Source organism: Rhea pennata, chromosome 9 (assembly GCF_028389875.1).
Source record: "Rhea pennata isolate bPtePen1 chromosome 9, bPtePen1.pri, whole genome shotgun sequence".
Classification (NCBI taxonomy): domain Eukaryota; kingdom Metazoa; phylum Chordata; class Aves; order Rheiformes; family Rheidae; genus Rhea; species Rhea pennata.
Window position 1 is genome coordinate 28,888,608 of NC_084671.1, and position 25,455 is coordinate 28,914,062.

A 25,455-nucleotide genomic window follows, 5' to 3' on the forward strand; every position below is an offset into this window, starting at 1 on the left:
ATCATCAAACTGGCTTCAATTTTTCAACTGGACTACTCATAGTTTTGGGGAATCTAAGAGCTGCCATCAGCAGCACATCTTGCTTTAGCCCTGCATTGTAGCTCTCTTTGTTAATCAACTCTGTCATTTAGGATTGAATTTTAGGGCTGGCCCACCACTGAAATGTCAAATCCACCCATTCAAGTGCAGCAGTTCCCCGGTGTGGCTACAGCTACAGTACTGTACAGTACTGTAGCAGTGTGGCTACAGTGTGACTGGCCAACATCGGCTCTGCAAGAGCTGTCCAGAGCTTCCATCCTACTCAGAAGTTAACGCCTTCTCTTCTTATTTCAGTGCTGCGTTCAAAGCTTTCTCTTATGTTGAGTAACTCCTCTTACCCTCACCCCAAAGGGAACACCTTGAACGAAGTCCTTGCAAAGACCCAACACAACTGCAGAGAGCCTCCTTAAGAAAGAAGAAAGGGGAGGAGAAAGCGTTGCTCTCTGGCTGGAGCAACCCCACCTCCCAGTTATTTCATCTTCCTTACAAGGCTAAAGCTAGAAGCTGTCCTCTGCCTGCCTGGGTCCCTTAAAAGCAGCAGAGCAAGCCCCAGGCTCCTGGTTGAGCGCGAGTCGGGATGCAGAGGCTGGCAGGGATGGAGAAGGAAGCACTGGCATAAGCCCCGGGAACTGCAGAGCAGCAGAGGCTGGTGCTCTCCAGAAGAGAAGTGTGATGGGATCTCTGAATCCTAAACCAGGTGCTCACTGATACAGGTCTTCCAAAGAAACATGAAAGCAACCCCAAGAAGAAATCACTGACAGGAGGGAAAAGTACAACAGGAGAGGTAAATACATTTTTCACCGGGAAAAGTATGAATAACTGACTGTGCTTTAGTTTAGATTGATGATTGTAAGTGAATGGCTAAAACTGAGGACAGAAAAATAAATTTACTATCTTCTGAATAAAGGTTTTGGTCTGACTCTGACTTCAAAAGCAGCACTGGCTTAAAAAGACAGATCAGCACAATTATTCAGGTGACTGAAGAATTTTGAATTGTCACTTCAGGCATTCACACCTGAAAACATTTTTTAGAATCTGCTTTTCTGTTTTTTTCTGCTGTTGCTAAAGGATTTGGAGAAGTAGTATGTACATTGTTTTGTTTTGTTAAAAAAAAAAAAAAAAAAAAAAAAAAAAGCTGCAGAACCAAGACCTAAACTGAGATTGTAATAAAGAGCAGTCTTTCTGTCTGAAGCTAAGTAGCGAGGCATTTAAAATGCTCCTATATTTCTGTTCTTGCAATATTTTAGTGCCTTTTCTTCAGAAGGATCCATGACCTACTGAGCTGGAATGTCTGTCTACATCTGGTTGGGGTTATTGTAGCTGGAATTTGGAATTCAGATTTTTTCTTAGTTTAACTGAAACATGCTGAGGTTGTCTATGCATTCTGTGAATTGTTTCCACCTTCTAACCCTCTAGTGTCTCTGAAGTGTAATTCCAGGATTCATGCCTGAAGTAGAAAAAACACCTTGGTAGTTCAGAATTGCAGCTCTTGTGTGGACAAAGCTGCCAGTGAAAGTACGAGGAAATGAAAGACAGGAAGATTTGCCCCCCTATCTATAAGATGTCCTGAGACAGATGTTTAGCAAATATGATACCATTGACTTCAGCGTCACTGTAAGGTCTAATACCTGGGCTTCTGGGTTTTATCTTTGTAACCCCAATGGACTTAGAGATGCTGTTATTCCCCAGGTAAAATGAAAGATTGGCTTTTTGAGAATAGCTGCCGGAAGCTGTGACAGATCAAGAGACCAGTGGATTACTAAACAGCACCTTCAGAGTCTCATCTACGGCACTAGGGCAGCCTTCCGGCAAGTGCACGCTGAGGTGCTCAGCAGCCAAGGATGGAGGTGCTACGCCGTTCTTCAGTCTTTGCTGCAGAGGTGATGGAGGTTTTTGACCGCTCTCCCACTGATAAGGAGCTTGTGTCCCAGGCCAAGGCTCTGTGCAGGGACTACATAAATTCCAGGCTGATTCGAGCGGGTGTCAGCTGGAGCAAACCCGAGTACAACGCACCAGTGCCTGGTGGTAAGCTGGCTGAGGTGTCCACCATACTGCTGCGGCTAGGTAAGTCCCTGTGGATATGAACAGGAACTGAGAGTCCGATCTGGAGCAATTCAGACCAGACTAGGAAAGGGTCCACGATCTCTGCAAGTGTTGGATGCCAACAGATTTTTCATGTGATGAGATCAAGAGTTTTGTTCACTGCTGTACACATTTGAATTCGTTCTTGGTGATCTTCCCTGAACAGCTCTTTTACCTGTGTCTCCTTAGGCCCTTGGAGCATTGCTCAGCCCGGTGCTTCTGCAGAGCTGCTTTCTCCAAGGACTTGCAACAACATAAAGACATGATACTGCCCAATAAAAAAACAACAGCAAGCTAAGTTTTTTTTGGAGCTACATAAGACTCCAGCTGTGCAAGAGTTTTAGTTCATTCAGTAGTTTTTCTCAGCTGGGCATTTTAATGGATCTTGCTGTGTTTTCTGCAGACACAGGTCACTTGGCTGCTGTGACGCAACCCAACCTGGTGTCTAGTAGAGTACTCCTAGTTCTACATTTGGGCTTCATCAGCTGCTCACATAGATGGCTGCTTGCATGACTGCGAGGGTGTTTAATTTGGGGGTAGCTGCATATATGATGTGTACCAGAGATTTTGTAAAAGCTGCTTTTCATTAAGTGCATTGTGTGTAATCTGCCTTTGCCTGCCTGAGTCATTCAGGGACAGAGGAGTTTTGCTTTTGTCACTGGGGCAACTGTTAAATCTTCTGTGCTTGGGGTAGCGGTACAAACATGGCAAATCTTTAGTACACTGACCTTTGCATAAAGCTAACATCACCTAGGTGTTTCTGTGCAGGAAGAAAAGGATGGCCATCTAGGCACAAGCAGAAAAGGCCTGGCAGAGACTTGTTCAGCCACGATAGCTAACAAATGCCTGGAAGACTGGCTTGGCAGGACCCGGGGGATTTGTGCAACTGCCATACTTCGGATGTTAAAGCGCCAAGGAGTTGGCCGATACCAGCTGGCCCATGCTGCCATTCAATGCTCAGACAAGCTAGCTCTTCTCATTGCCAAGATGCTGCTGCAGAGAGCAGTTAGAGGAGTCTTGTAGGGTATGCTGAGCTCAGCTGGTGCTTGTGGACATTGCCTGGAGTCCTGCTTGTACCCCGAGCACCCTCTAGGTGCTGACAGTTGCCTGGATTTTTGCTTGGTTATTTTTTAAGGTCTTAGTCTCCCCTGTACTCAAGTCAAGCCATTCGTCTTTTGGGATCCCAGCACTCTCGCTCTTGGAGGTTGCTTCCAACATCCCTCTTTGCCTGCAGGCTGGAATATTAGTTCATGTCTGGCATGGCAACTACCATTAATATTGGCATCTGATTTAATTACACCGAAGTTCATATAAGTCTACTGAAGCAATGTTCAGCTGGGCCTAACCAGCTCAGGACCAGGCTGGTCTTCCCACTTTCTACTCTTTCTTTCTGCTGCTGTGTGATGTTGCCTCAAATTTCTGTATTTTTTTTAAGGCATAGCTTTTGTTTATTTGTTTGTTTGACATCATTCTTTTCCCCTTTTCTCCCATGTGCTGACTTTTTTCTTTTTCTTTTTTTTTTTTTTTTCCTATTTTGGTTTCCCATGTTTTAGTCTTTGTTTTTTGTTCTTCTCTCAGTCTTGCTGCCATGCTCCCTGTCTCTTTGACTCTCCCTTTCTTTCTACCTGATTTGGGGGGTGAGATTTGGTTGCCTTCAACCAGATCTTCTGTGGGTGGCCAGGAGCATGTTAAAGGGCAAGCAGGTGGCAGCCGGGATCTGAAGGCATCTTCTGGATGACTCTTCTGTTACTTATTCATGTCCAGATGGAAAGATTTGGCTGATAGTCCTAGTCACTTGGCTCCTTCTCTGAGCAAATCTGTTTGGAGAGAACCATGGTACCCATGCAACAAGAAGGCAGTCCTTCCTGTAAGAACAAAGAGTTATTTCCATGTCATTTGTTCATAACCACCTCTTGCCACATGGCTTGTCCCTTTCTTTTCCTTGTTGAGGCCATAATCAATACAAGGCAATGTGGTATTCGGCCACCTGCCAGGAACCGTAGTCCTTAGCTGCTTATGAAGTAGCGTAACAGGCTGAACCAGTTCTTGCCCTGTGGGGATTCTTCTGAGAACCCCGTGGAGATGAGAAGTTGGGGTATTTCCTAGTCCTCTTGTGTATGCCGAGGCAGGGGTGAAATGGCTGTTGGGCTTAAAGGGATGCTGGGCTCAAGCAATGCAATTGCAAGATCTGAGGGAGTGAGAGTCCTCCAGCCCAGTGAGGCTTGGTGCTAATTAATGGAATTAGGTAGTCAGAGATGGTAAAATCTAGTGACCAAATGAGACACCTCAGAGCAGCCTGTCTTGTGTGTCATAGGTCTATTTTATCTGAATTTGTTTCTTCTATGGCCAAGGCCCAGACAAGAGCCCTTTCATCTCTGAACTGAATCCCTGCCTATGGAAACTGTCAGTGCTGCCCTATTTGTTTTTCCATGAATATTGGTGGAAGAAGGAGGAGAAGCATGCAAATCGCTCCAAACGTTGCAGAAAGTGCAATGAGACACCTGAACACGGAGACAGGAGGATACCACCACTATAATGTGCTGCTGGGGAGGTGCTATGGCCTCTGTGGTAGGGAATCTGAGTAATCCTAGATCTGCTTTGCGTGTTTTTTGTCTCTGTCTCTGCTCTTCTGTGTGTTTATTGCTGCAGGACGTAGTCTGCTTTGCTGGTGTGTGTGCCTCCAGCTGAAACTGGGCCCTGATCTCATCTGAAGCCTTCAGGCATTGCTTGTTACAAGCTGTAGCAGTAGCAGACTATCAGGTGTTGATGGCAGTGCCCTCCTTCTTCCCATACATCCTTCTTGGCTAACCGAAGGCAAGGCTATCGCCTTTCTGTGTGGGAGAAGCCTGTGTGTTTCCTGTGGGGTGAGAAGAGCTGTTGAGGAGTGTAAGTAATGCTCCCTCTTATCAGGGCTGCCCATGCATCTGGAGCATTTCCTCTTCCAATCAGATTGTGTGGACCAATCGTGCACGTACAAATGGCCAGAACTTTTTATTTGTGGAATTCTGTAAAATTGAGATTTGCCCATTTTCTCACTGGGTGCTAGTGACCAGTTTAACGACTTAACATTCGGTAGCTAGTGACTCTTACAAACTCCTGGTTTGGATGGCATCCTCCTTTTTGGCTCCCATCTAAATGATAACATGACATTTGCAGGAGGATCTGTAGCCCTCTGACTTGGGCAAGTCATCTGGGTCTTGCAGTGGAGTCTGAAGATATTTTGAAAGCTCTCCTCTTCCTCTGACTACCCTAGAGCACTTGTGGGCAGCAGAAGGACAAAGATCCCCCATCTAAATGACCAAATGGGGACCTCAATGCACAACAGGCTTTGGTCCTATGCAGTGGGAATTGTGCAACGCTCCTACAGCAATGATCACTGATATTTTAGGCCTATGTTTTAAGTATATAGAATATATACGTGCAGGGGTGTTTTCTACATGATAACTTTGAATCTATTTTAGCCAAAATGACAGAAGTGAAGATTCTCCACTGAAATACTTGATAAAGGAGAAATACCTTATTCATGTTCCCAACAGAGGAAAATCTCTTCTCTGTGTGCTGCCCTCAAGAAATATCTGTGAACCCTTGTAAGGAGTCTCATGAGAGAAACAAATCCATTGGAAAGTGGGCTTTAATAACTTTACTGCTCAAAAATGGTTTGTTTTGCTATGACAGGAAAGCTTTGCTGCTGATGCCCAAGCTCCAGAGCTCCAACCTGGAGGGGGAGGGTACTCTCTGCTTGTACTTGGTATTTCCATGTCGGTCTTCAAGCTAACATAACACCTCTGACCGTTTCCCAGCTGGGGAGAAAACAACCTGGAGGTGAAAGCACATGTTGGTGTGTGTTGGGAACCTTATTGCTGAGGAGACAGCCGGGCAAATGAACATGTATTTAACCATTTGGATGAAGGGAGGAACTCCAGGTCTTCACTCTTTCCCTTTTCTTCGCGTAAAATAACTGAACCAATAGTTTTTGAACCATCAATATTGTGTAGCTCTAGGTGGATTCTTGGTTTTCATCAGGCTGCAGGATGCTTGAGTCTCATGCGTTAAGTTTTTTTTCTGTAGAAATCTTGGTGTTGAAGACAGTTGAATGAGACGTTCATGAGAGACATACATAGATGCACATGCCTGCTTTTCACTTCTGATAAAAATTTAGGTGGGTTTTCTTATCACAGGCCAGTCTCATGTGGTGGAGGAAAGCCAGGCACTGGCCAGACTCTGAATTTTACAACTGCCCTGGAAATATAATCTGTATCAGGGATTACTGCAGCCATGCCACTGATGCAGGTCCCCGCTTTTCCCCTCACACTTCAGAAGTCCGGGGCACAAAGGCTATTAGGAAATGAGAGCAGGTGACCATATGCATTCTGTTGCCTTTTAAAAATAAAGCAGGACTGGGAATAAGTCTCTGTGGCTGGAGGGGCACGTGAGGTGGCCCCAACTGCAATTCCTGCATGGTTAGAGCAGGGCTTGATGTTCTCTGTGTTGACTCCTGACTGTTTGTTTCTAGGGGATGAGCTGGAGTACATCCGCCCCAATGTCTACCGGAATATCGCCCGCCAGCTGAACATCTCACTGCACTCGGAGACGGTGGTGACGGACGCCTTTCTGGCAGTAGCTGCACAGATTTTCACTGCAGGTACTGTGCCCTGACAAATAGGCAGACAAGGCTGGGAGGAAAAGAACAAGATGAGGCTGGCTCTCTCAGAGACAGCATGTTTCTGGGATTGCCTGCAAGGTGGGGCTTGATTTCTGAAAGAGCTATGGGCAGTTTGGCAGCATGCCCTGCTTTAATGATTTAATGAGAGCTCCTGTATGCTCTGTTGTTCTGGCAGGGAAATGCCCTATTTTATATATCCTCCTGGCGAGTTCTCGCTCATTCTAGAAGGCATCTCCTGCCCTTCCTCATTAGGAGGTGGTGTTACCTCATTGCACAGGGAGGTCACTCATTCCAAGCTCCTTTGCTCACCATTGGCAAGTGGAGGAGATTCATTACATGGGAGTCTCCCCTATTCCAGCTCACGTTGCTAATGCTGGGAGCCAGAACTAACTCATCACAAGGGAGTTCCCCTCTTCTGGCTTCCTTTCCCCCAGCAACAGCCAGAAGTGCAATGGAGCCTGCTTCTTGCAGCTGTTCTTTTCCTTTCTCATAGGCAGAAAGGCAGGAGCCTTGACTGTCCAGGCTAGTTGTTCCCAAACAAGCAGGTGCTTTGAACTTTCTCACCGCTTAGAGGTGAATGTTCTGCTGCTGCTGTTTGGCTGGTCCTGGTGTTTATTGACAAAAGCAAAGAAATCCAGGTTCCTCATCAGAGGGCTGGAGCATCTGCCCTATGAGGAACGGCTGCGAGAGCTGGGCCTCCAGCCTGGAGAAGAGAAGACTGAGGGGGGATCTTATCAATGTGCAAAAGTACTTGAAGGGAGGGTATCAAGGGGATGGGGACAAACGCTTTTCAGTTGTCGCATGTGACAGGACAAGAGGCAATGGGCAAAAACTGAACCACAGGAAGTTCCACCTGAACATGAGGGGGAATTTCTTCCCTGTGAGAGTGACAGAGCACTGGAACAGGTTGCCCAGAGAGGCTGTAGAGATATTCAAAGCCTGCCTGGTTGCAACCCTGTCTAACATGATTTAGGTGACCCTGCTTGAGCAGGGAGTTTGGACTAGATGATCTCCAGAGGTCCCCTCCAACCTTACTGATTGTATGATTCTATGCACTTTTGAATAGGCTTCCTCATTTAAAACCTCTTTATCTTACTTTCAGCTGCACATCCTTAGGGGCAAAATCTCTCTGGAGATCACTGGGGAAACCCTATGCTGAGATCTCAAACTTAGGGTCTGAAGTATGTTGTGATAGAGAGCACAGATCCTCTCCAGAATAGTAATAGATGAGAAAAGAGATCTCCCTGAGGGGAACTGCAGGGGTTTTATCAAGATTAAAGCAGGATTCCCGGGAAGATCTACCAAGGTGGATTTATTCTCTGAATTAGGGAAATCAAAGCTGTGTCATAAAAAAGGATGGAATCGGGCTCCATAGCCAGTACTGCAGCCCTCAGCGTCCTTTCAAGGTATGCCTGGAATGCAGAGGTTGCCTGCGCACAGGGCTGGCTTGAGAAGCAGTATGGGCTCAGAAAGCAAAAGCTGGACAAATATGACAAGAATGTCTAAGCATGGCAGTATTCAGCCACAGGTGCCCTGTCTTGTCACTTCAATGAGAAGCTTTGCTTGCTCCATCGCTTACAGAAAGGAAAAGTCAAAATTGCAGGCTCAGGTATTTGTGGTACGAGTGGGTTTTGTTCTTAGATGAGTACAGCTGACTACATCAGACTCAGCCCACCTGCAGTGCCAAAGAGACACAGAGATGTAAGCCAGAAAGGAGGCTGACTACAGGTGAAGCAGACTGTGCATGCTGCTACACAGCATAAACATGACACTGGAGAGAATGTCCTGCTGGCTTTTGAGAGTCCTGCCCTTGCCAATGTGTATTGACTGGGTCATTGTCAGAGTTGCGTTTTTTTTTGTGTTCTTCAAGTTCGCAGCTCCAGAATTAAGAAGTTGGTTTAAAATGTTGGACATAAAGCTAGAAATTTCAGCTCTGGGCTCTAAACTCAGGATTTTTGAGAGATCTTGTAGGAATGGGAGCCTAAATCTCATACTTTTGAGGCTGGCAATGCTTTAGCCTTTAGGAACAGTGTTGAAGCCTAGACTCTGTTGTCAGTGCTATCTCTTTTTGTGGACGCTGTGCTCCGTAAATTGCTGGCAGAGGGCTGGCAGCACAGGGGATGGATTCCAAATCTTCCTTGTGCTCTGTAAGCTCCATTTTCTCCCCTCTTTCCCATGTCTGCCTTGAGAGCAATGAACAGGACAGCCCATGTGAGCCCGAAGCTGTCATTGTGGATTCAATCACTTGCTTATATGAGTTCATTACCCCAATTTCTCTTGCTAGAAGACTGCTGAGCTGCAGAGGGGAAAAGTTTGCTGATTTTGACATTCCAGGATCCCAACTGCAGTCCCAAGTCTCAGCATTTAATGCTAAATCCAGCAAATCAAGAGCTGTCTGTGGCAGCCAGACATTCATTCCTTATTATTCCTAGTTCAGAGGAAGGAGGCTCTTATTCAGCAAAGGAAACCAGAGAGCTCAACTACAGTCTGAGTTTTCAAGCCAATTACTGACGACTCAAGCAGTTGAGCCTGTTTTTAACAGTCCAGTTTTTTAAAAAAACAACTGCAGTCTGACATTCCAGCACCTAGGCAGTCTGAGGAGCCCCCTTTAGTCACTCACAGGGCCTATCCAAGAAGGGAATGGGATGTTTTGACATTATCTTGCTGGAGAATATTTCTCCTTAACATTTTCTCCTCCTGTCTTCTAACAGTCGTCTTCTTGTTCCCCAGTTTGCCGCAAGGGAAGAAGGTTGTGTTATATCCAGTGGAGGTCACTCTATGTGAAGAAGGTTGTGACCTCCAGTGCAGGTCACTAGTACTATGGCACTAACTGGCTGGGACCTTGTACTCACGCTGCACATGGCCTTTCTCCATGCTCTGGTCTGATCTTGAATCATCATACTGTAGCTGTAGCTGAGCTCACTTGTTCTCCATGTTGTCCATAAGTCTGGACTAAGCACAAGCTCTGGGTGGACTTCTCAAGAGGGCAAGTCTGAGGATGTCTGACATCTTGGTCAGGGCCCACTGCATGGATGAACGAGACCATAGCTGTGTTTACAGCACTGTCAGTCCCTAGTTATCTCAAGCTCAGCTTTTCTCTGGTGTAGTGCGGGCAGCTCAATTCCAGATTACAGTGATTAACAGCTGAGAACACAGGCAGAAGGTGAGCGGGTCATAGGAGATGGTAGAGCTAAAGCTTTATTTCACGTGTCCGTCTCCGCACAACCTGTTAGTTGCACAGGACAAGGGCAGTGTGTGTCTGTGCAGAGCCTGGTACTGCAGTGATGCTCAAGGATTGCAGCACCATCAGCTCAGGGGTTAACGCTCCTCCGTCTAGGCACACGCTCAGTATCTTGCTCCCGCTCTGTGACAATACCACCACCGGTTCTGTGTCTTGGCATATGATCCAAAACTGTTCTGGAGCCGGCAGAAGACTTTCCACTGACTTTAACATGCTCTGGAGTTGGGCCTGGCTGAGCTGGCATTTACCTTAGCTGTTTAAATAAATCCCAAAGGGAAGGGGTCACTTAGTGGAAGAACAAAAGAGGAAAAGGCAGATCTATTTTCCTCCAAAAGAGATTTCATCTTTTTTATATTATTGAGGGTGTTAGTAGGTTTTTAATCAAGAATGCTTGGGCTGCAGTGAACCCTGTAGAACAAGAGACAAGGATGCAAGGTTAGTGGGGTGTCAGGAGTAAATACTTTCCCCTGCAGCAGCAAACGCTGTTAGAAATGCATCTCACTGCTGCCTCATCACGTCAGCCTTATGAGATGAGCTTCCTGCCTTGTGTGCATCCTTCTTGGCCTCTTTCTCTCCGCTGGAGGGAAGCATGCTGTGTCTGGCTGCCTTCTCCCAACCGTTGAAATGTGGCACTTGATCATGTTTCTCTTAGGTCTGATTTGCAAGTTATACTTTGCTGCTGAGCTGGGCAGAGGGAAGTTTATTTGAATAACCTTGGAGAGCGTGTGCAGTGTGCGTTCAGAGACTCCGCACATTCGTGTCACACGGCTTCCCGACTTCTCCACTGGGGCAGGCAAGCTGATACGCAGTGGGAGCACTTTCAAGAGCAGTCCTTTCTTGCTAATTCATTTTCCCTTTCACTCGCCAGTGTTTACATACCTCAAGCTCCGTGTCTGGCCTTGAGTCTACAACTTTTATTTTTTATTTTCTAAAACATCTTCCAGGCGACTTTTCACATTTTCTGTGTCCTTCTGAGTTGATGTTTTTGTTCCATCTCTGTGGGCAGGAGTTTTCAGGACTTTCTCTGTTTTAATTGCTTCTTTCTGAGCTGGTTTTCTGTTCCCTTCTGTCTGTAGCTCTCATGCATGCTGGTCTGCACAGCGGGAATCTGTGGAGAGATTATCTCTCTCCACTGCACTTAGTGATGAGTGCCCTTGTTTCACCCAGTGTGGATGGTAGCCAGACATTTTGAGAAATTTGGAGTGAGACAAGGAGTTTTCTTGGCTTATATGTAGTGGCCAGATGCAATTCCAGCTCATGCTGAGGGATGCATCAAGCTAGTGTCACCCTGACTCTGGTCTGAATATTACAGAGGAGCAGACGCAGATGTTGTTTTCACAGTAGATTGTTCGCCTCTACCCCTACCAAGGATATCCCATGAAGAGAGAAAAATATATGACATTTGTTCTGGAAAAGGGCAGATCAGGGGCTGCTGTGGTCTGTTCTCCAGCGCTATACCTACTTGGGGATGAGGATTCCTCCTGGAACAGACAGGCCACAGGCATGGCCAGTGCTTGATCTAGAGCAGCTATCGGAGATATCTGCTTTTCCCTTGCTTGAGGGGTCTCCTACAACATCTTGACTGAACAAAAGCATAAGATATCTCCTTCATGGTGAGATCAGGAGTCCAGTGTTTCAAAGCAGATGGCTCTATCTTCTGTCTCTAGTAGTGGCAATAAGAGGTTCTATGAAAAGCAATCATAGAAGGGAGAGATTTTCCTTCACTCCTACCCCAGTGGATCAGCTTTTCCAATAACAGCAAAAGCAGACTTTAAGATTGGCTTGACCTGCGTAAGTAGCTCTGCAACGAGGAGGAGAATGAGAAGTGACTGCTGAGCCCTTCACATCCATCACCAAAAAAAAGCATTAGTCAACAACTTGGGCTCTTTCTGTGATCTGTGTGAAATGGAGAGGGGCTGTGTGTGCTGGGAAGGTGTTTATCTCATGCAGGCCTTGCAGCAGGCTCCACCAACTAGCAACCTTGGCAGAGGAGCCCAGAACTCAAGGAGCTTTCTCTCTGTTCCGTGAAGGAGGCGATATTTAGGCTGACATGTTTGTAGAGCGAACCACTTTGTTCTGTATTAAGGAAGTCACAGAATCTTGGAATGGTTGAGGTTGGAAGGGATTTCTGGAGATCATCTAGTCCAAGTCCCCTGCTTAAGCAGGAAGTCATGGATCTATTGAGCCTTTACCTTTCATAGGTTGTGAGTAGACTTTTCTTCCTTTGAAAAGAGAAACTTGGATTTAAAACAAAGCTAATCAGCAGTCATCTTTCCCTGCCAGGGTGGCTTTAGCTCTAGCCTTAGCCACTACCATGTAAATATTTCAAAGCTAGTGACCTTGCTTCAGATATGTAAGAGTGAGCAATGTCAGTAAAAGCTTGGGAATAGGCTGACGAATTCTTCCCTGAAATTTCTGGGCAACTTTGGGCCATGCATGCAACTCAAAAGAAACAAAATGCAGGAAGACAAATTTCAGTGCAGAGGGAGAATGGAAATGATTGATGGGGGATAGGTTCAGCTCAGTTGGTTAGAGTGTGGTGCTAATAATGCCGAGGTCGTGGGTTCAATCCCTGTATGGGCCGCTTGTTTCTGTGCTGCGCAGGGGGGTTGGACTAGATGATCTCCAGAGGTCCCTTCCAACCTTCCTGATTCTATGGTTTACACTAAGGCTGGGCATCTACCAGCTGAGGCTCTGGTCTAGAAGAGCATGGCCAGCAAGAGGCAACCTTTCCAAGTCTCTGTCATTAGGTGAAGAGGTACTGACCCGAGATAGGATAGCCTCTTTCTGCTAGTATCATCTAGCAGGAGAAACCCTCTGTCTAGGGTTTTCTGATGTGAGTTTTGTAGCCTCTTCCTGGCTTGCTTTGCTGGCTGTCATGGTGACACACAATGTGAGAAAGATAGATAAACAGTGTGAATACTACAAACGCAATGAACTTCCTGAGTGACAGCTATGGGGAAGGGACCAACAGGGCCTACTCAGAAAATAAAACTACAGATAAAAAAAAAAACAATTTAGCTATATTAATAATTTCCTTCTGGTCTTGGAGATAGCAAGTTGGTGAAGGACAGAGGATCACAGAGGACTCTGAACCGCTGCAGGGTTGTTGTCATTAAAGTGTCTCACTCGAGTATCTTCTGTAGATTTGGATCTCATATCAGTCATCAGTGGACAAATAGCTTTGTTTGGAACAGTGAATAGATTTTCTTCAGTCTAATAAATGCCATTCCTGTGGCTGGCATTTAGATAGATTCTTTTTTTTAATTTTACATTTAAAAAATATCCTAGAAGTGTTAATGTGAGCATCACTTTTGAGGCATCAAGTGGAAGGATCATTCTGCTGAAACTTGTACGTATTGTAAAGGCACAAGGGAAACTGCTGCAGTATGAACAAGCACGAGGACTTTCAAGCCCTGCTCTGTAGAGAGAAGTGCTGGGTGCCTGGGGATTTCGGAATGATGTGAAGGAAAGAGGCAGAGACTTTGCTTCATTTAGCTTGTATTTAAGGATTTGCTTTCCTGGCTGATAGATTGCTGAGCATATCCAATTTCTTGATTATATTTTAAACCCTTTCTGCTTCTTAGATATACTGACTGAAATAATTTCTTTTCTTCCTCTCACCTGTTTTCTTTCTTGTTGCAACCCAGTGCGAGCAGTTTTGTGTGCTTTTAAACTTCTGAAATTTCACCTGGCTTCTGCCTACGTCTGGGAGAGACCTTGGACAGACTCCATAGAAATTTGACCCTGCAAAATACTTCACAGCATGCTTGTCAAATACTACTATTCCAGATATTAAAGTAAGGGAGCAATTAAACTTCCAGGCAGAATCAAAGGAAATCCGCGTGCCATTGTGCTGCGGTAGTGCTTCTGCATGGGAGCAGAAGGGTTGCATTTCCAGTTCGCTGGTCCTGATAAAAGCCTGATGGAGAACTGGATGCCATGTTTCAGCGTGGAAGATTTATGTCCAATGCCACTGGCAAAGTGCGGGGGAGACCCTAGGAGGTTGGCTGGTACCCAGAGCTGAGCTCATGGCTGGGGGACGCTTATCGCTTGTGCTAACAGGAAGATGACGGCCGCTGGGACAACTTCCATGGAGCATTCACTTCTGGCAAGTCTGCCTTGCAGGAAGTTCTGCTTTATGGGAGATTAGATAACTGACTGACATTCCCTTCCCTGCATTGCCCTCAGTGCGATACGTAATGTTAGATATTATGGACAGAGTCACCGAACTCTTGAAGGTGTCTGCCTTTCAGCAGCAGACTGAGGCATACTTCTTAAGTCAAAGGTCCCTAACCCTCTTGATCCTCTACTTTTGCCTCTTTTATTCTCATGTCATGCTAGAACTGACTGTGAAGATGCTCATCTCTCCTGTGCTTTTTGTGTTGCTTTGGAACAGTCTCCTTTGATCTAGAGAAAAAATAGTAAAGCTTTGTCTTCAAAGTTTAAAGAGCTGGTGGTAAAAACTCCAGATTGCGCAAACCCTTTGAATCCTCTCTCCTCCCAGGCAGCATGTGTATGACTGAGACTTAAGAGCAATATAAACAACAGTGGTGGACAGCTTCCCTACTTTGGAGATCCCTTTGGGTTGTTTTCAGCAAAGCTGGGCACCCAGGGCTGAGGGGGGATCAAAGCATGTCCAGATCAGATTACTTCTTTCTGCTTCTCCAGGTGGAGAGTTTTCCCTAATCCAGCTCCCCAGGTATTTCTGGTCTTTCATGGGAAAGCATGGAGGACTGTGGCTGCACCTGAACTCAGAGCTGTAGGCACGCAGAGCAGGCACATTTAATGAAGGAGAGATGTTTGGTATTGTGCTCTTGATTGTCCGGGGCCGAGTCACGCATGCATGTTTGAATCTGAATGTCCTCTATTCTCCTCATAGGCATAACATGGGGCAAGGTTGTGTCCCTCTATGCTGTGGCAGCTGGGCTGGCTGTGGACTGCGTGCGACATGCACAACCGGCAATGGTTCACACCATTGTGGACTGCCTGGGAGAGTTTGTCCGCAAGACCTTGGTGACATGGCTGAAGAGGAGAGGAGGCTGGGTAAGAGATACTATCTGATCAAGCTAACTTCTATCCACACAGGGGCATGAGAAAATATCTGGGTTAATGAAAGTGTGAGTGCCTACCGTGCCGCTTGGAGACAGGCTTTATGCAGAAAAACACTGAGGGCAGATCTCATTCGGTCCTGTGGCCACCACCCTCCTACTTCTATTAGCCTCTGTGTAGCTCTGTTACTACTTCATGGTTCTGCCTGCAACAACATCAGCTATTATAGCCCCCAGCTTCCTGCACAGCTGTGCCAGACTAATTCAGTCTTGACCTGCTGGTGCCTCTTCTATTCCCATCTTTAACTTCTCTGGAGCTGCCAGCCAGGCATAGCAGGAGGCTGCAAACAGGAATCATTCAGCCTAGGTGGCTGTTTTCTAGAAACTGGATAAATGAAGCTTGTCAACTTATTTCACCTTTCACCTGCCCCACAGCTCCCTAAGTCAAGGGTTAGCATATTAATGTAACTTCCACCAGAGGGAATGTTACGGAGTTATTGAAACCTGGTGGCTTGTGCCATGCCTGACCTGTCCCTGGTGATGCTCTGTGAGTAACTTCTTCTGATGTAGCTCAACTGTAGCTCAAGTCATAGCATGCTTGCACTTTGAAGGGCACGAACAGCACCCATTAACGGCACCTGGCAGTGGAAAGGCTCTTGGCTCTGTCACTGGTCTGCAACTGTGCATAAAGGCACCATGCTGAAACTGTGCATAAGGCACCATGCTGCTGCAGATTGCAGTGTGGTGTAAGCACTAGCTGGGTTTAAGCATTGGACTTTTAGGTTCTCTTTGCAGCCCATGGGAAATGCAATGGTCCTGCAGAAGACAGGTCAGAGTAAGAGCTTTATTTAGGTGCTGTGGAACAGCCAGACACCTTTCTAGTGTCCTCCCCAGAAGCCTGAGATGGCTGGTTGGCTGTGTTAGGTGTCAGAAGCTGGGTGGTGTTCATATGTCTCGTGGTCTCTGAGCCTTTCTGGCAGGAATGGAGACGCTCCTTGGAGAAGTATAGCCTGAAGCACTTTGAAAGAAATACTGCCAGGCAGATGCCGCCTGGAGTTAAATGTTCCCATGTGATACCACAGAGCTCTTGGGACATCTTGTTCCTTTTCCAAACTAAGTCACAGCAGCAAGGTTCCTCCTTCCCAAGAAGTGATATTTGTTCCTGAGCTGTGAGGAAACAGGAAGGCACCCCTCCTCTTTCACACCCAAAGGGTGGTTGCTTCCAAACTGAGTCTTAGTCCCCTGTGCTGAGTCTTTCCAGGCTCTAGTAGTTTTAGTGACCTGAGTTCCCCAGGTGTAAAATCACCTGTGTGAGGGAGGGCAGCTGGGAAAGTAGTAGCATTCTGATTTTGCATCCCATGTATTTACTGCCTTTCATGCTGCCTTAAGTACCCCATGCCCTCTCTAAGACTGTGCGAGACCTTGAGACAAACTGGGCCAAGGAACGGTTTGGTCAGGCCTTTGATTTGAATGCTCTGATCTGATTCATTTTGTGGTTGCACAAACAGTTGTGCCAAGATAGAGAAGAGGATATCCTGTGAAAGAGGCTGATTAAGTGACACTGCTCCTAGAGGTGAAATGCCTGCCTCAATATTATTGTGAGGCTGACTTTGAGCTAGGTAGCTGTAGAGCTAGTTGAAATGTTTTCTCTGGAACAATTTTTCCTTTGGAAAAAAAAATTCATTAAAATTGAAATGTTGCGTAGGAATGTGTCTCCACCTAGTCTCCAACTAAATTTCTCTTTGTTTTGATAATGTGCATGCTTTGATAAGTTAACATCTTGTTTTGATTTCTGCGTTACATTCTTGGACTTCAAAACGAAGTGTTTTGATAGTTCCAAATGGATGTTGTTTTGGAATGGTTGTTGTATAGCACATTTCCAACATTTTAATGAAAGCCACCTTCTGACCAGAACTGATTCTTTGCAATGGAGGAGAAAAGCCCTGCCCCACTACTCGTTCCATGTGGTGTTCCTTCCTCTTTAGTCAACTAGGGCAGCCGTTGGATTGTGGTGGACATAGCCTATTTCGAGTATCCTTACCAGCAACTTTGGGCTACAGAAAGGAGGCACCTTCCCTCTAGAAACTCAGTGGTTTTGTCTGTCTGGGGAATGGCTGCAAATCCTTTTGCATCTTGGCCTATGTTTTCCTGAAAGTTCTTCCTCTTGATCTAGGCGCTGCAGCATGAGATTTCCCAGCCTTGTTCACAAGGGAGCCAGAACGCGACAGCTTTGTACTGGAGACCCTTTCATCTATGGCCTGACCTAGCTGTTTGTTAGTTTGTCTTGGCATGGAGTCCACGTTTCTGCAGTGCACATGGTCCCAGTCTCTTACACATCAGTGCAGGTCGAGGCTGCCAAGAGGAACCACCGTCCTCTGAGCTGTTTCAGGAAGGCCAGTGTGGAGGTCTTGGAAAAGCATTTGAAAGTCTCCAGTCAGCAGTAGGTTCCCAGATAGCTCCTTTGCGTGGCAGAGAAAGCCCCCTTCTCCAAGAAAACCCACCCCCAAAAAACCTCTTAGAGGAAATGAGATACTTAACCCTTTGAAATATCATCTGTCCCTCGGAGGAGTTTGCAGCCTCGATAGTGGCTTTACAGTAGAATGGAAAGGTTTTTAGCAGCTGTGGCATACGTTCGCTACAAAGAAGAGCGTAAGGCTTGAACTTGTCGGATGAATAATTAACAGGCAAGGATCAAACTGCCATCACAACAGTTTATCTCTGCCTCACGGGACTGAAAGATTTATTTAATGAAGCAGCTTTGAGATTTTCAGTTCCAGTGCCTTATCAGGCATTTTTAATCTGGATAACAATAGTTAAGGCAATTGCTAAATAGCTGAGTAATTTTATTTATTTAGGCAAGTGCCATATGAGTTTGTAACATTTGGATTTGCAGGCCTTTCTAACTGAAAAGTCTGTCTACAAATCCAAATTAGAAATTGGCTGTTTGATTGTTTGAGCAGGGAAATGATGTGCTGTGTGTTTGTGGCTCTGTTCGGGAGTAGCCCTGGCAGAACTAACCCCTGCTACATACTGAAGGTGACATGTTCAGGCCGTTGATTGCTGTGGCTTATGTGCTTCTGATGGCAGCACCTCCTGATGTGCCACGGTGAGGTGGTTGCCTGTGGTGGGGCTTAGCTTTGAGGGCTTCACACTTTCTCATCTGGAAGTTGCCTCTCTGCAGCTGCAATCAACCCCATGTGCATATTTAGGCCTGGCACTCGTTCACGTGAGGCACTAAAGCTAGTAGCTAGTTCGTCTTAGGTTTCTTAGAGAGTGATCAGCTCCCCTAACATCTGAATATCCCTGCATAGATGTCTGTCCGTCATAGCCTCCCTTGACAAGAGGCACCTTGACACAATTACATTTTTAATTTGACACCCTTGCTAAAACCTGAAATTGGACAGGCTGAATCAGTTCAGGCTTTTTTTCAATGCAAAGTGAGTGAGATACATGAGTAACAAGGTTGTTACTTGAAACCAGCTGCCCAAATGATCTTTAAATCTGACCCATGCGCGTCTGGGAGGCATCTTTGCCTGTATACACATTTCCACAAACAAAGCCTGCATTACATGGGAATTAAATTGGGGTTGGCTTGCCTGAATTAGTTCCAAATAAAACATTAAGGCAAGAGGAAAAAGTGCAAGCAACTTGAGCTGATGTTAAACAGGACAGCCTCTGGGAAGCATCTTGTCTGTACAGAAAAGGATGAGAGTGCTGATGGAGCCAAGGCTCTTTTGAAAAGAGGAGAAAAGACATTTCTTTCATGTTGTTATTCAAAATGCTGAATATTTACAGTCTTTCTGTAGCATTTCTTTTCCCCTGTGTGACTTCTCCTTGTTGACACAGGATGAAGAAGGTGTATTTCACAGAGCTCCTGAGCTCTGTGATACCTCTTGAGCTCTGTTTAATGCCTTACAGTGCATGGCACAGCCAGAGCAAGCGTTTGGAGCTGTTTGTGGGATGGCAAAGTGCTGCTGCAGAAGCGGTGCAGTGGTACTCGTGGGTTGTGGGGTACCCGAGGGGCTGCAGCAGTGCTGCTGGCGTTCTGTGAGCATCGTTCGGGGCATCCATTGTCATCAGCGCTGATGATCTCTATTTTCTCTCCTCTAGGCAGACATCACAAAATGCGTGGTGAATACCGACCCCAGCCTTCGCTCTCACTGGCTTGTGGCTGCCATTTGCAGCTTTGGGCACTTCCTCAAGGCTATCTTCTTCGTCCTGTTGCCTGAGAGATGAATCTGATCTTCCAGTTGCAGCCCCGTACCCCATCTCCTCCCCCACTCCAGAAGCAGTGGCAACAGCAAACTCTGAGGAGGAGGAAGAGAAGAAAAAAAATGGGACAAAAAAAAAAAAAAAAAAAAAGGCTATTTCTTCTCTCTCTTCAACTATGAGCAGCTGACCAGCCCTGGTCTCCTTTTTGCAGCCCCAGGAACCTTCTCTCCTGCTCACCATTATCCCTTCAAGAATCTTGTTTACCTGGGTGACTTGTGTGAGACTTGGACCATGCCAGTGCCTGGGCAGACTGATTGCAGCTGTGTGTGGTGTGGACTGCCAGATATCCGTTTGTTACAATTGTCTTACACACTTAACGCTAATGGCAGGCAGAGGGGAGGAGGAAAGGGATGATGTCTGAAATGGAGTAGTGAATGCAGAGGGAGAGTGTCCCTCCTTTGCTCAGTGGAATTTCCCTTTCAGCCCTCGGACTTGCCTTTCGTCTGTCCTTGTTGTTACATTTGTGCTTAAGCTCTATCTCCTCCTTCATAACTCTGACTTGTTAGACTCTCTCCACAGTGCAAAGTGGCTGAGGGAATAATGTAGTTGTGGCTTTTTAACATGATGAAAAACATCCTGTGGTCAGACGCTTCCCCCTGTGAAGTATCTTGGAAACCACTGAGTGGCTAAAGAAGGGAGAGGACTAAAGGGCAATTGCATTTGAGATGGTCAGTAAGCCATTTCAAACAGGAGAGTGAGGGCAATGCCTTCAGATGACAGCTTGGGTTTTAACGTTATGAAGAAGAGAGAGTTTTTCTCCGGTGCTATTCGAGCAGAGCTAAACCTATAAGTAGGACTGGCTGGGGGTTGGGGCACGTGCGGCAATAAGGGAACCCGGGAGTGGACTCTCTGATGTTTTGAAGGGGGAAAGCCGCGTCAAAAGCGATTGATCTATGTTTCTCCTTTGACGTCTTCAGAAGTGCGACTTGCAGTCTTCTGTTGTGGCAAACAATAAAAGAAAAAAGGTGATGTCTCACTATTGCGAAGGGTATTGTATTTGCTTCCACAGTTAAAAATTCCAAAAAAGGCCAGACCAGTGCAGAGACACAAACCCTCAGTCCATGCTAAAAATACTTTGGCTTTTCCCCTGGTAGAACGTGTTAACATGTTAAAACTACAATTTGCCTGGATCGTGCTAGGATTTTAACCCGTGTTGTTACCGTGTCAGAAACAGGCTGATTTCTCTGATAGAAACCTGGCCTTGCTGCCATCTGAAGGGGAATGCCGTGGAGCCTCTTCTTGGCAGGAGCCTCGCTGGAGACGCCCTGCTAGACGCTTTGACACTAACAGCATGGTGTCCCCCCAAAAACACTGTTTTGTGTTAGGTTGCATATGGCATTATAGGGATTTTTTGGCTTTTTACTCGTCTATGGAACGTAAATGCAGCTTTGCCAGCAGGGCTACGCACGCAGTGCCGCATGTTTTACCAGCTGAGTTTAGTGGAGCTCTTTTAATAGTAAATTAATCTCTGGGGAGGGAAACCCATAGAAAACGAAACGAAACAAAACAAAACAAAACAAAACACTCCGCCCTCCCCCAGAAAACCCTACCGAAAACTCACCCACAACAAGAAAACCCCACATTTTATTTTTTTAACTGAAGCTGTGTGCTGCCTTCGACCACGTCTAGACAGACCTTGGCTCCGCTACAAAATGTTTGTAGGGGGATTTATGCTGGCAAAGTTCCTAGTGTGGATGTTGCCCTGAGGGTTGTGCATTTTTGTTTGTTTGTTTAAAGCTTGCAACAGGTTCCCAAATAAAACCAAGTTGCCAAAGGACTTTTATTTTCCTTTTTTTTCCCCCTTCCCCTGCCCTCGCATAGCCGTAACAGCATTAGGGGTTTTGCTGGCACCTCTCCTGTTTGAGATTTTCTCCCTTAGCTTCCTGACAAATCTCCGTATGCAAACTTAGTTTGTGCATAGTTTACCCGCTGAACAACAAGCAGTTTAATCATCAGGAAGAAGGTCCCTTCTGATCTGCCATAACTGCAGTAACAGCGGTAGCGTTCACTGTAGGGGAATGCTGCTTTGCCTTTTTAAGAATTTTTTTAGGACCTTTTTGAAAACCAGAGTTTCTTTGGATTTCTCAATCTGTCCCCCAGAGTGTTAGCAGATCTGGAGAGAGGAATCCCTGAGTGCCGGAAATACCCATGTTGTGTGCTGACTTGGACAACTTAGCAGCTGGCAAAACGCAGCTCGCCTTGCCACGACCAGTGTTTTACGAAGTGTATGTGAGCTGCTGAAGCTAACACAGTCCAACATTGCAACCGTGGAGACCTTTCTCCATTTAGATGTTGTTTTGGAATGTAGTGCTTCAGGCTGTGACTGCTTTTTGAGTAAACAAATGATACCAGATGGACTACTAAGGAACATAAAGAGTTAAATACGTCAATTAAGTCCGTTTAACAAGAAGATAAGGCTGATAAGCCAAATAAAGCAACATTGCTTGAAAGGAATGTGTGTGGGTGGGAAGGGGGTTGCATACACAGGCAGCCAAAGTTTCTAACAGGAAGCCGCTGATAGCGAAGAGCTGCTGAAGCTGCCCGTGAATGGGTTTCCGTCCTTCACATGCACCCGAAATCTGGTGGCATTCATGTAGTCCGGGTTGCATGGAGAGCTTAGGAATCCTCGGGATTTCTCTTGTATCCTTTTCCAGAATCAAATGCAACAGAGCCAGCTGGAAGAGTGTTTACGGAGGAATCTGGACCAGCAGTTTCCACCAGCTTGAGTTCTTCAAGCTGGACCTCTCTGGCTTTCCACGTTCTTCTTGCGTTCGCTAGCCCCTGCAATGTACTTAATGGAGCGCCTCGAAAGGTGTGCTGCTCGTCTTTCCCTTGCGCTTTTCAACCAGTGTGATGCTCCGTCTATCCTGCTTGCTGAGCGGGTGCTTCTCACGCAGTGCAGTGGGCTGCTGTGGGAGAGCCTTAAGGAGCAGCTCCCACCAAGTGGCAGCTCTTCCACCACCGCCGACTCCCTTTTTTATTTTGGCCTGGAGCTTTTGGAGCTGCAAGTGTGTGTCGGCATCTGCTCCCGTATGACTTCTCATTCCTTGTGCAATAACCACACCAGCACTTGTCTTGCTACCAAAATAAACAGCAAACGGAATTACACCCAGAGTGTTGTGCATTTGGGAAACAACAGTCTCGAGTCTGATTCAGCCAAGTATTTATATTGCATTCAGTTTTAATTGTAACATTTCGACATCTCAGAGTACTTCCAGAGGTCCTTCACAACCTCAAATTTTCTGTGGTTCTGTGATTTTTCTTTTCCTTCCTGTATTCTGGTCAATCTGACCTGAGGGGAGAAAGCAGGGTTGGCTTTGTGGCACCCTAATAAACATTTTCCTTTCATATTACTGATGGAAGTCCTACGGGTGTGTCTAAACCAAGAGTGGAAGTACCAAGATTACTACGGTTCTGTATTTTTCCTATTGAAAGCCGGGTTGTTGTTCATCTTCCAGCTTCAAAAAATGAAATCCTTCCCCCCCCCAAACAAGTTATCTCACACTTCTTAACAGCGCTTCCAATTATTTGCTTGAGGACATCGGTAAAAATGAAAGTTGCCTTCGTTGTTTTGCTCCCGTTTAATGCTTTAAGTGAGAGTTACCTGAGCATAAGCTGTCTTGTGCTGTTACAGCGGGGACTGTCAAAGACGCAGACCATAGGAACCTGAGCTTCGACACTCCCTTTGGCCACAGAAAGACTTGTTTGAGTAAAAATCTGCCCTGCCCTCCCCGTGCCGTCTTTATTTTCAGTTTCTTGGCAATCGGTCTCCATTCAGTCAATGGAAATATACTGGTTTTTAACGAAAAGGTAGTGGAAAAGCCACCTTGGCTTGGATAGTTCAGTGGCAGTCGTTCGAACGACGCTTGTCGTGCCCTAGACCCGGCATCGCTTCCCCTGCAGCCTTGCTTGGACCCGCCGCCGAACGCTGGCAGCGGGGGCACCTTCTTCGAAACAAGCAGAGAAGTGGCCTCGGGCGCTCAGCGCCGTGTCCCCGGTGTTACTGCGCTGCATGCGGATGGGCTCTTGTAAATGGAAAGAAAAAAAAAAATCGGTGAAAACACTTAATTTATCAGATTTGCATCTGTATTATGGACCACATACAGAAGTACAGAAATACCGACCAACAGAGTCAGGGAGCGACAGTGAGGTTTCCTGGAAAACTGTGATACCAAACTTCCTCATTTTCAATCTTCTTTGCTTTAGGCCCGGAGAAAAAGCTCAGCCTAGTTTATCAGTATTTTCCTCTTTGAGTGCAAAGTCTGCGAGTGGCTTTTGTGCACCGTTAAACTGAGCGTGAAGCAGATTTAAAGTCCCTAGGACGACCTTTGGAGAAAATTAGGCCCCCTAAGACTTTCTGGCGCTTTTGCCAAGAGCCTTCTTGATGTGGTTCATGTCAAGATGCAGCTTCTTGAATTTACTGTTTTTTTTTTTTTAACCCTAGAATTTATAAACTTTGATAGGCATAAATTTGCCATAGATTAATTTTTTTTTTGAGGACAATGTGGAAAAAAATCTATGCTAGTTAATTAAACACAAGAAGACTGCAATTTGATCTGCTGCTGGCCCAGTCTATAAACTTCTTCTGCCCAAGTGGTTTGACAGATGGAGTTTAAACACTCACTCTGAAAAGCCTGTAACCTCTTTAAATCTAAACATTTTGACCCACTGGGATTACAAACTCCTAGCACAGCTGGACAGAGCGAGCCTCAACTGAACTTTATACAGTCATTCAGGACCTGGAAGTGCATTACATGTTCAGACAAAATCTGTGGGAAATAAAATGCTCCTGGGTCAACCATGCAGCACATAGGAGATGTCCAGGCAAGGTCATTTAAAAAAAGGTTTCACCCCCTCATAAAAAAGGTGGGGAGGGGGGGGGGAAGAAGTGTTGGAAAGGGAATTTCCACTTCCTTACAAACATGTTTCAGACTTCTAGCTCAGAAGAAAGCTTCATCTCATCCCTCTGTCCAGAGACCAGAAGGCAATGTTAGAGCTGGTGGTCCCCATTGCTGCAGGAAGACTTGAGGACACGTTTCACTTCTGGCAAGTGCTGAACTGTGAAGCTACGCTGAGCAAAAAGCACTGCAGAAGTCAATCCCTAATTGTTTAAAATGTTCACTGCTGGCCCTATCTCATGACCTTCATTCATACTTTTATTAAGTTTGACGTTTAACCTAGATAAGATGTATTTACTACCTCCGGAACACCCCCAACCCGTGCTGGAATGTGACTCACATTAGACTCTAAGTCCCTTCAAGTCAACTGAAGGGCAACTGTTTTAGACCTTGGAGGACTGTATGAAGCACTGAGGACTTTTATCATCCCTAATGCGATGGGAGCTGAGAGGACTCTCTCCGTCCCATAGCCGGAGGTGCTCCCTCCTAGTCCTTGGTCTGGCTTTCATTAGGCAGGAGCTGGAGAACTCCCAGGCAATTTGTGGAATACAGATCCAGTCCTGATCCTGCTGTCTCGTGCCGTTATTCAGATCATACAAATGGGATCAGAAGGTTGAATCTGCAACCCCTTCCCCCTCCAAATCTTGTAAGGAACCAGGCTTGAGAATGCCACAGCATTGCCACAGCAGAGGAATTTACAGACCACTCAGCAATCCCGTCCAAAGACACAACCACAAAACCAAAAGCTCTTTCCTTTTTTTAATATAGCGTTGCAGAAACATCCGCGTGACTTTCTCAAGAGCATGGGCAGTTCCCCTGAGCTGCGTCTGTTTGCCATGCGCAGCGGGCGGGCTCCTCACCTTGGCAGGGAAACTTGGACCTCTCGGGTGTCACCTTGTTGGACCTCAAGTGAAGGTGTTGAGTCACGGGCTGCGTAGCGGTTGTCGGGGAGACAGTTTGTTCTCGTTTCCCATCGGAATTGAGCCTGAATTTTCTGGTAATTTAAGTAGAGGATAAAAAAACCCCAGCGAACAGTGATTTATTCTGATCTGCTTGGCACTTCAGAGGCAAAATGAAATCATCGGTAAGCTGCTAGAATATACTTTGTTTGTCTGCCAGGAGATAGCCAGGCCTCCCTTCTTAAGCCTAGCAAGCTGCTACAGGCTAAATTCCTTACTGATGCTTTCAGGCTTTCCTTCTCAGTGCTCG

General features: G+C 46.1%; 1 protein-coding gene across 2 annotated transcripts; it reads left to right on the forward strand.

Moving 5' to 3' along the window:
- The first annotated feature begins 534 nt into the window (after window positions 1-534).
- On the forward strand, window positions 535-21,122 carry BOK (BCL2 family apoptosis regulator BOK). 2 transcript variants are annotated; one of them, XM_062582936.1, is made up of 5 exons: window positions 535-823; window positions 1,729-2,103; window positions 6,635-6,763; window positions 14,908-15,071; window positions 19,187-21,122. In XM_062582936.1, the coding sequence occupies exons 2-5, from the start codon at window positions 1,881-1,883 to the stop codon at window positions 19,310-19,312; spliced, it is 642 nt and encodes a 213-aa protein (XP_062438920.1). In that variant the 5' UTR covers window positions 535-823; window positions 1,729-1,880; the 3' UTR covers window positions 19,313-21,122. The 2 variants fall into 2 exon arrangements, with proteins under 2 accessions (XP_062438920.1, XP_062438921.1); XM_062582937.1 differs by having other exon boundaries at window positions 19,191-19,293.
- The last annotated feature ends 4,333 nt before the right edge of the window (window positions 21,123-25,455 follow it).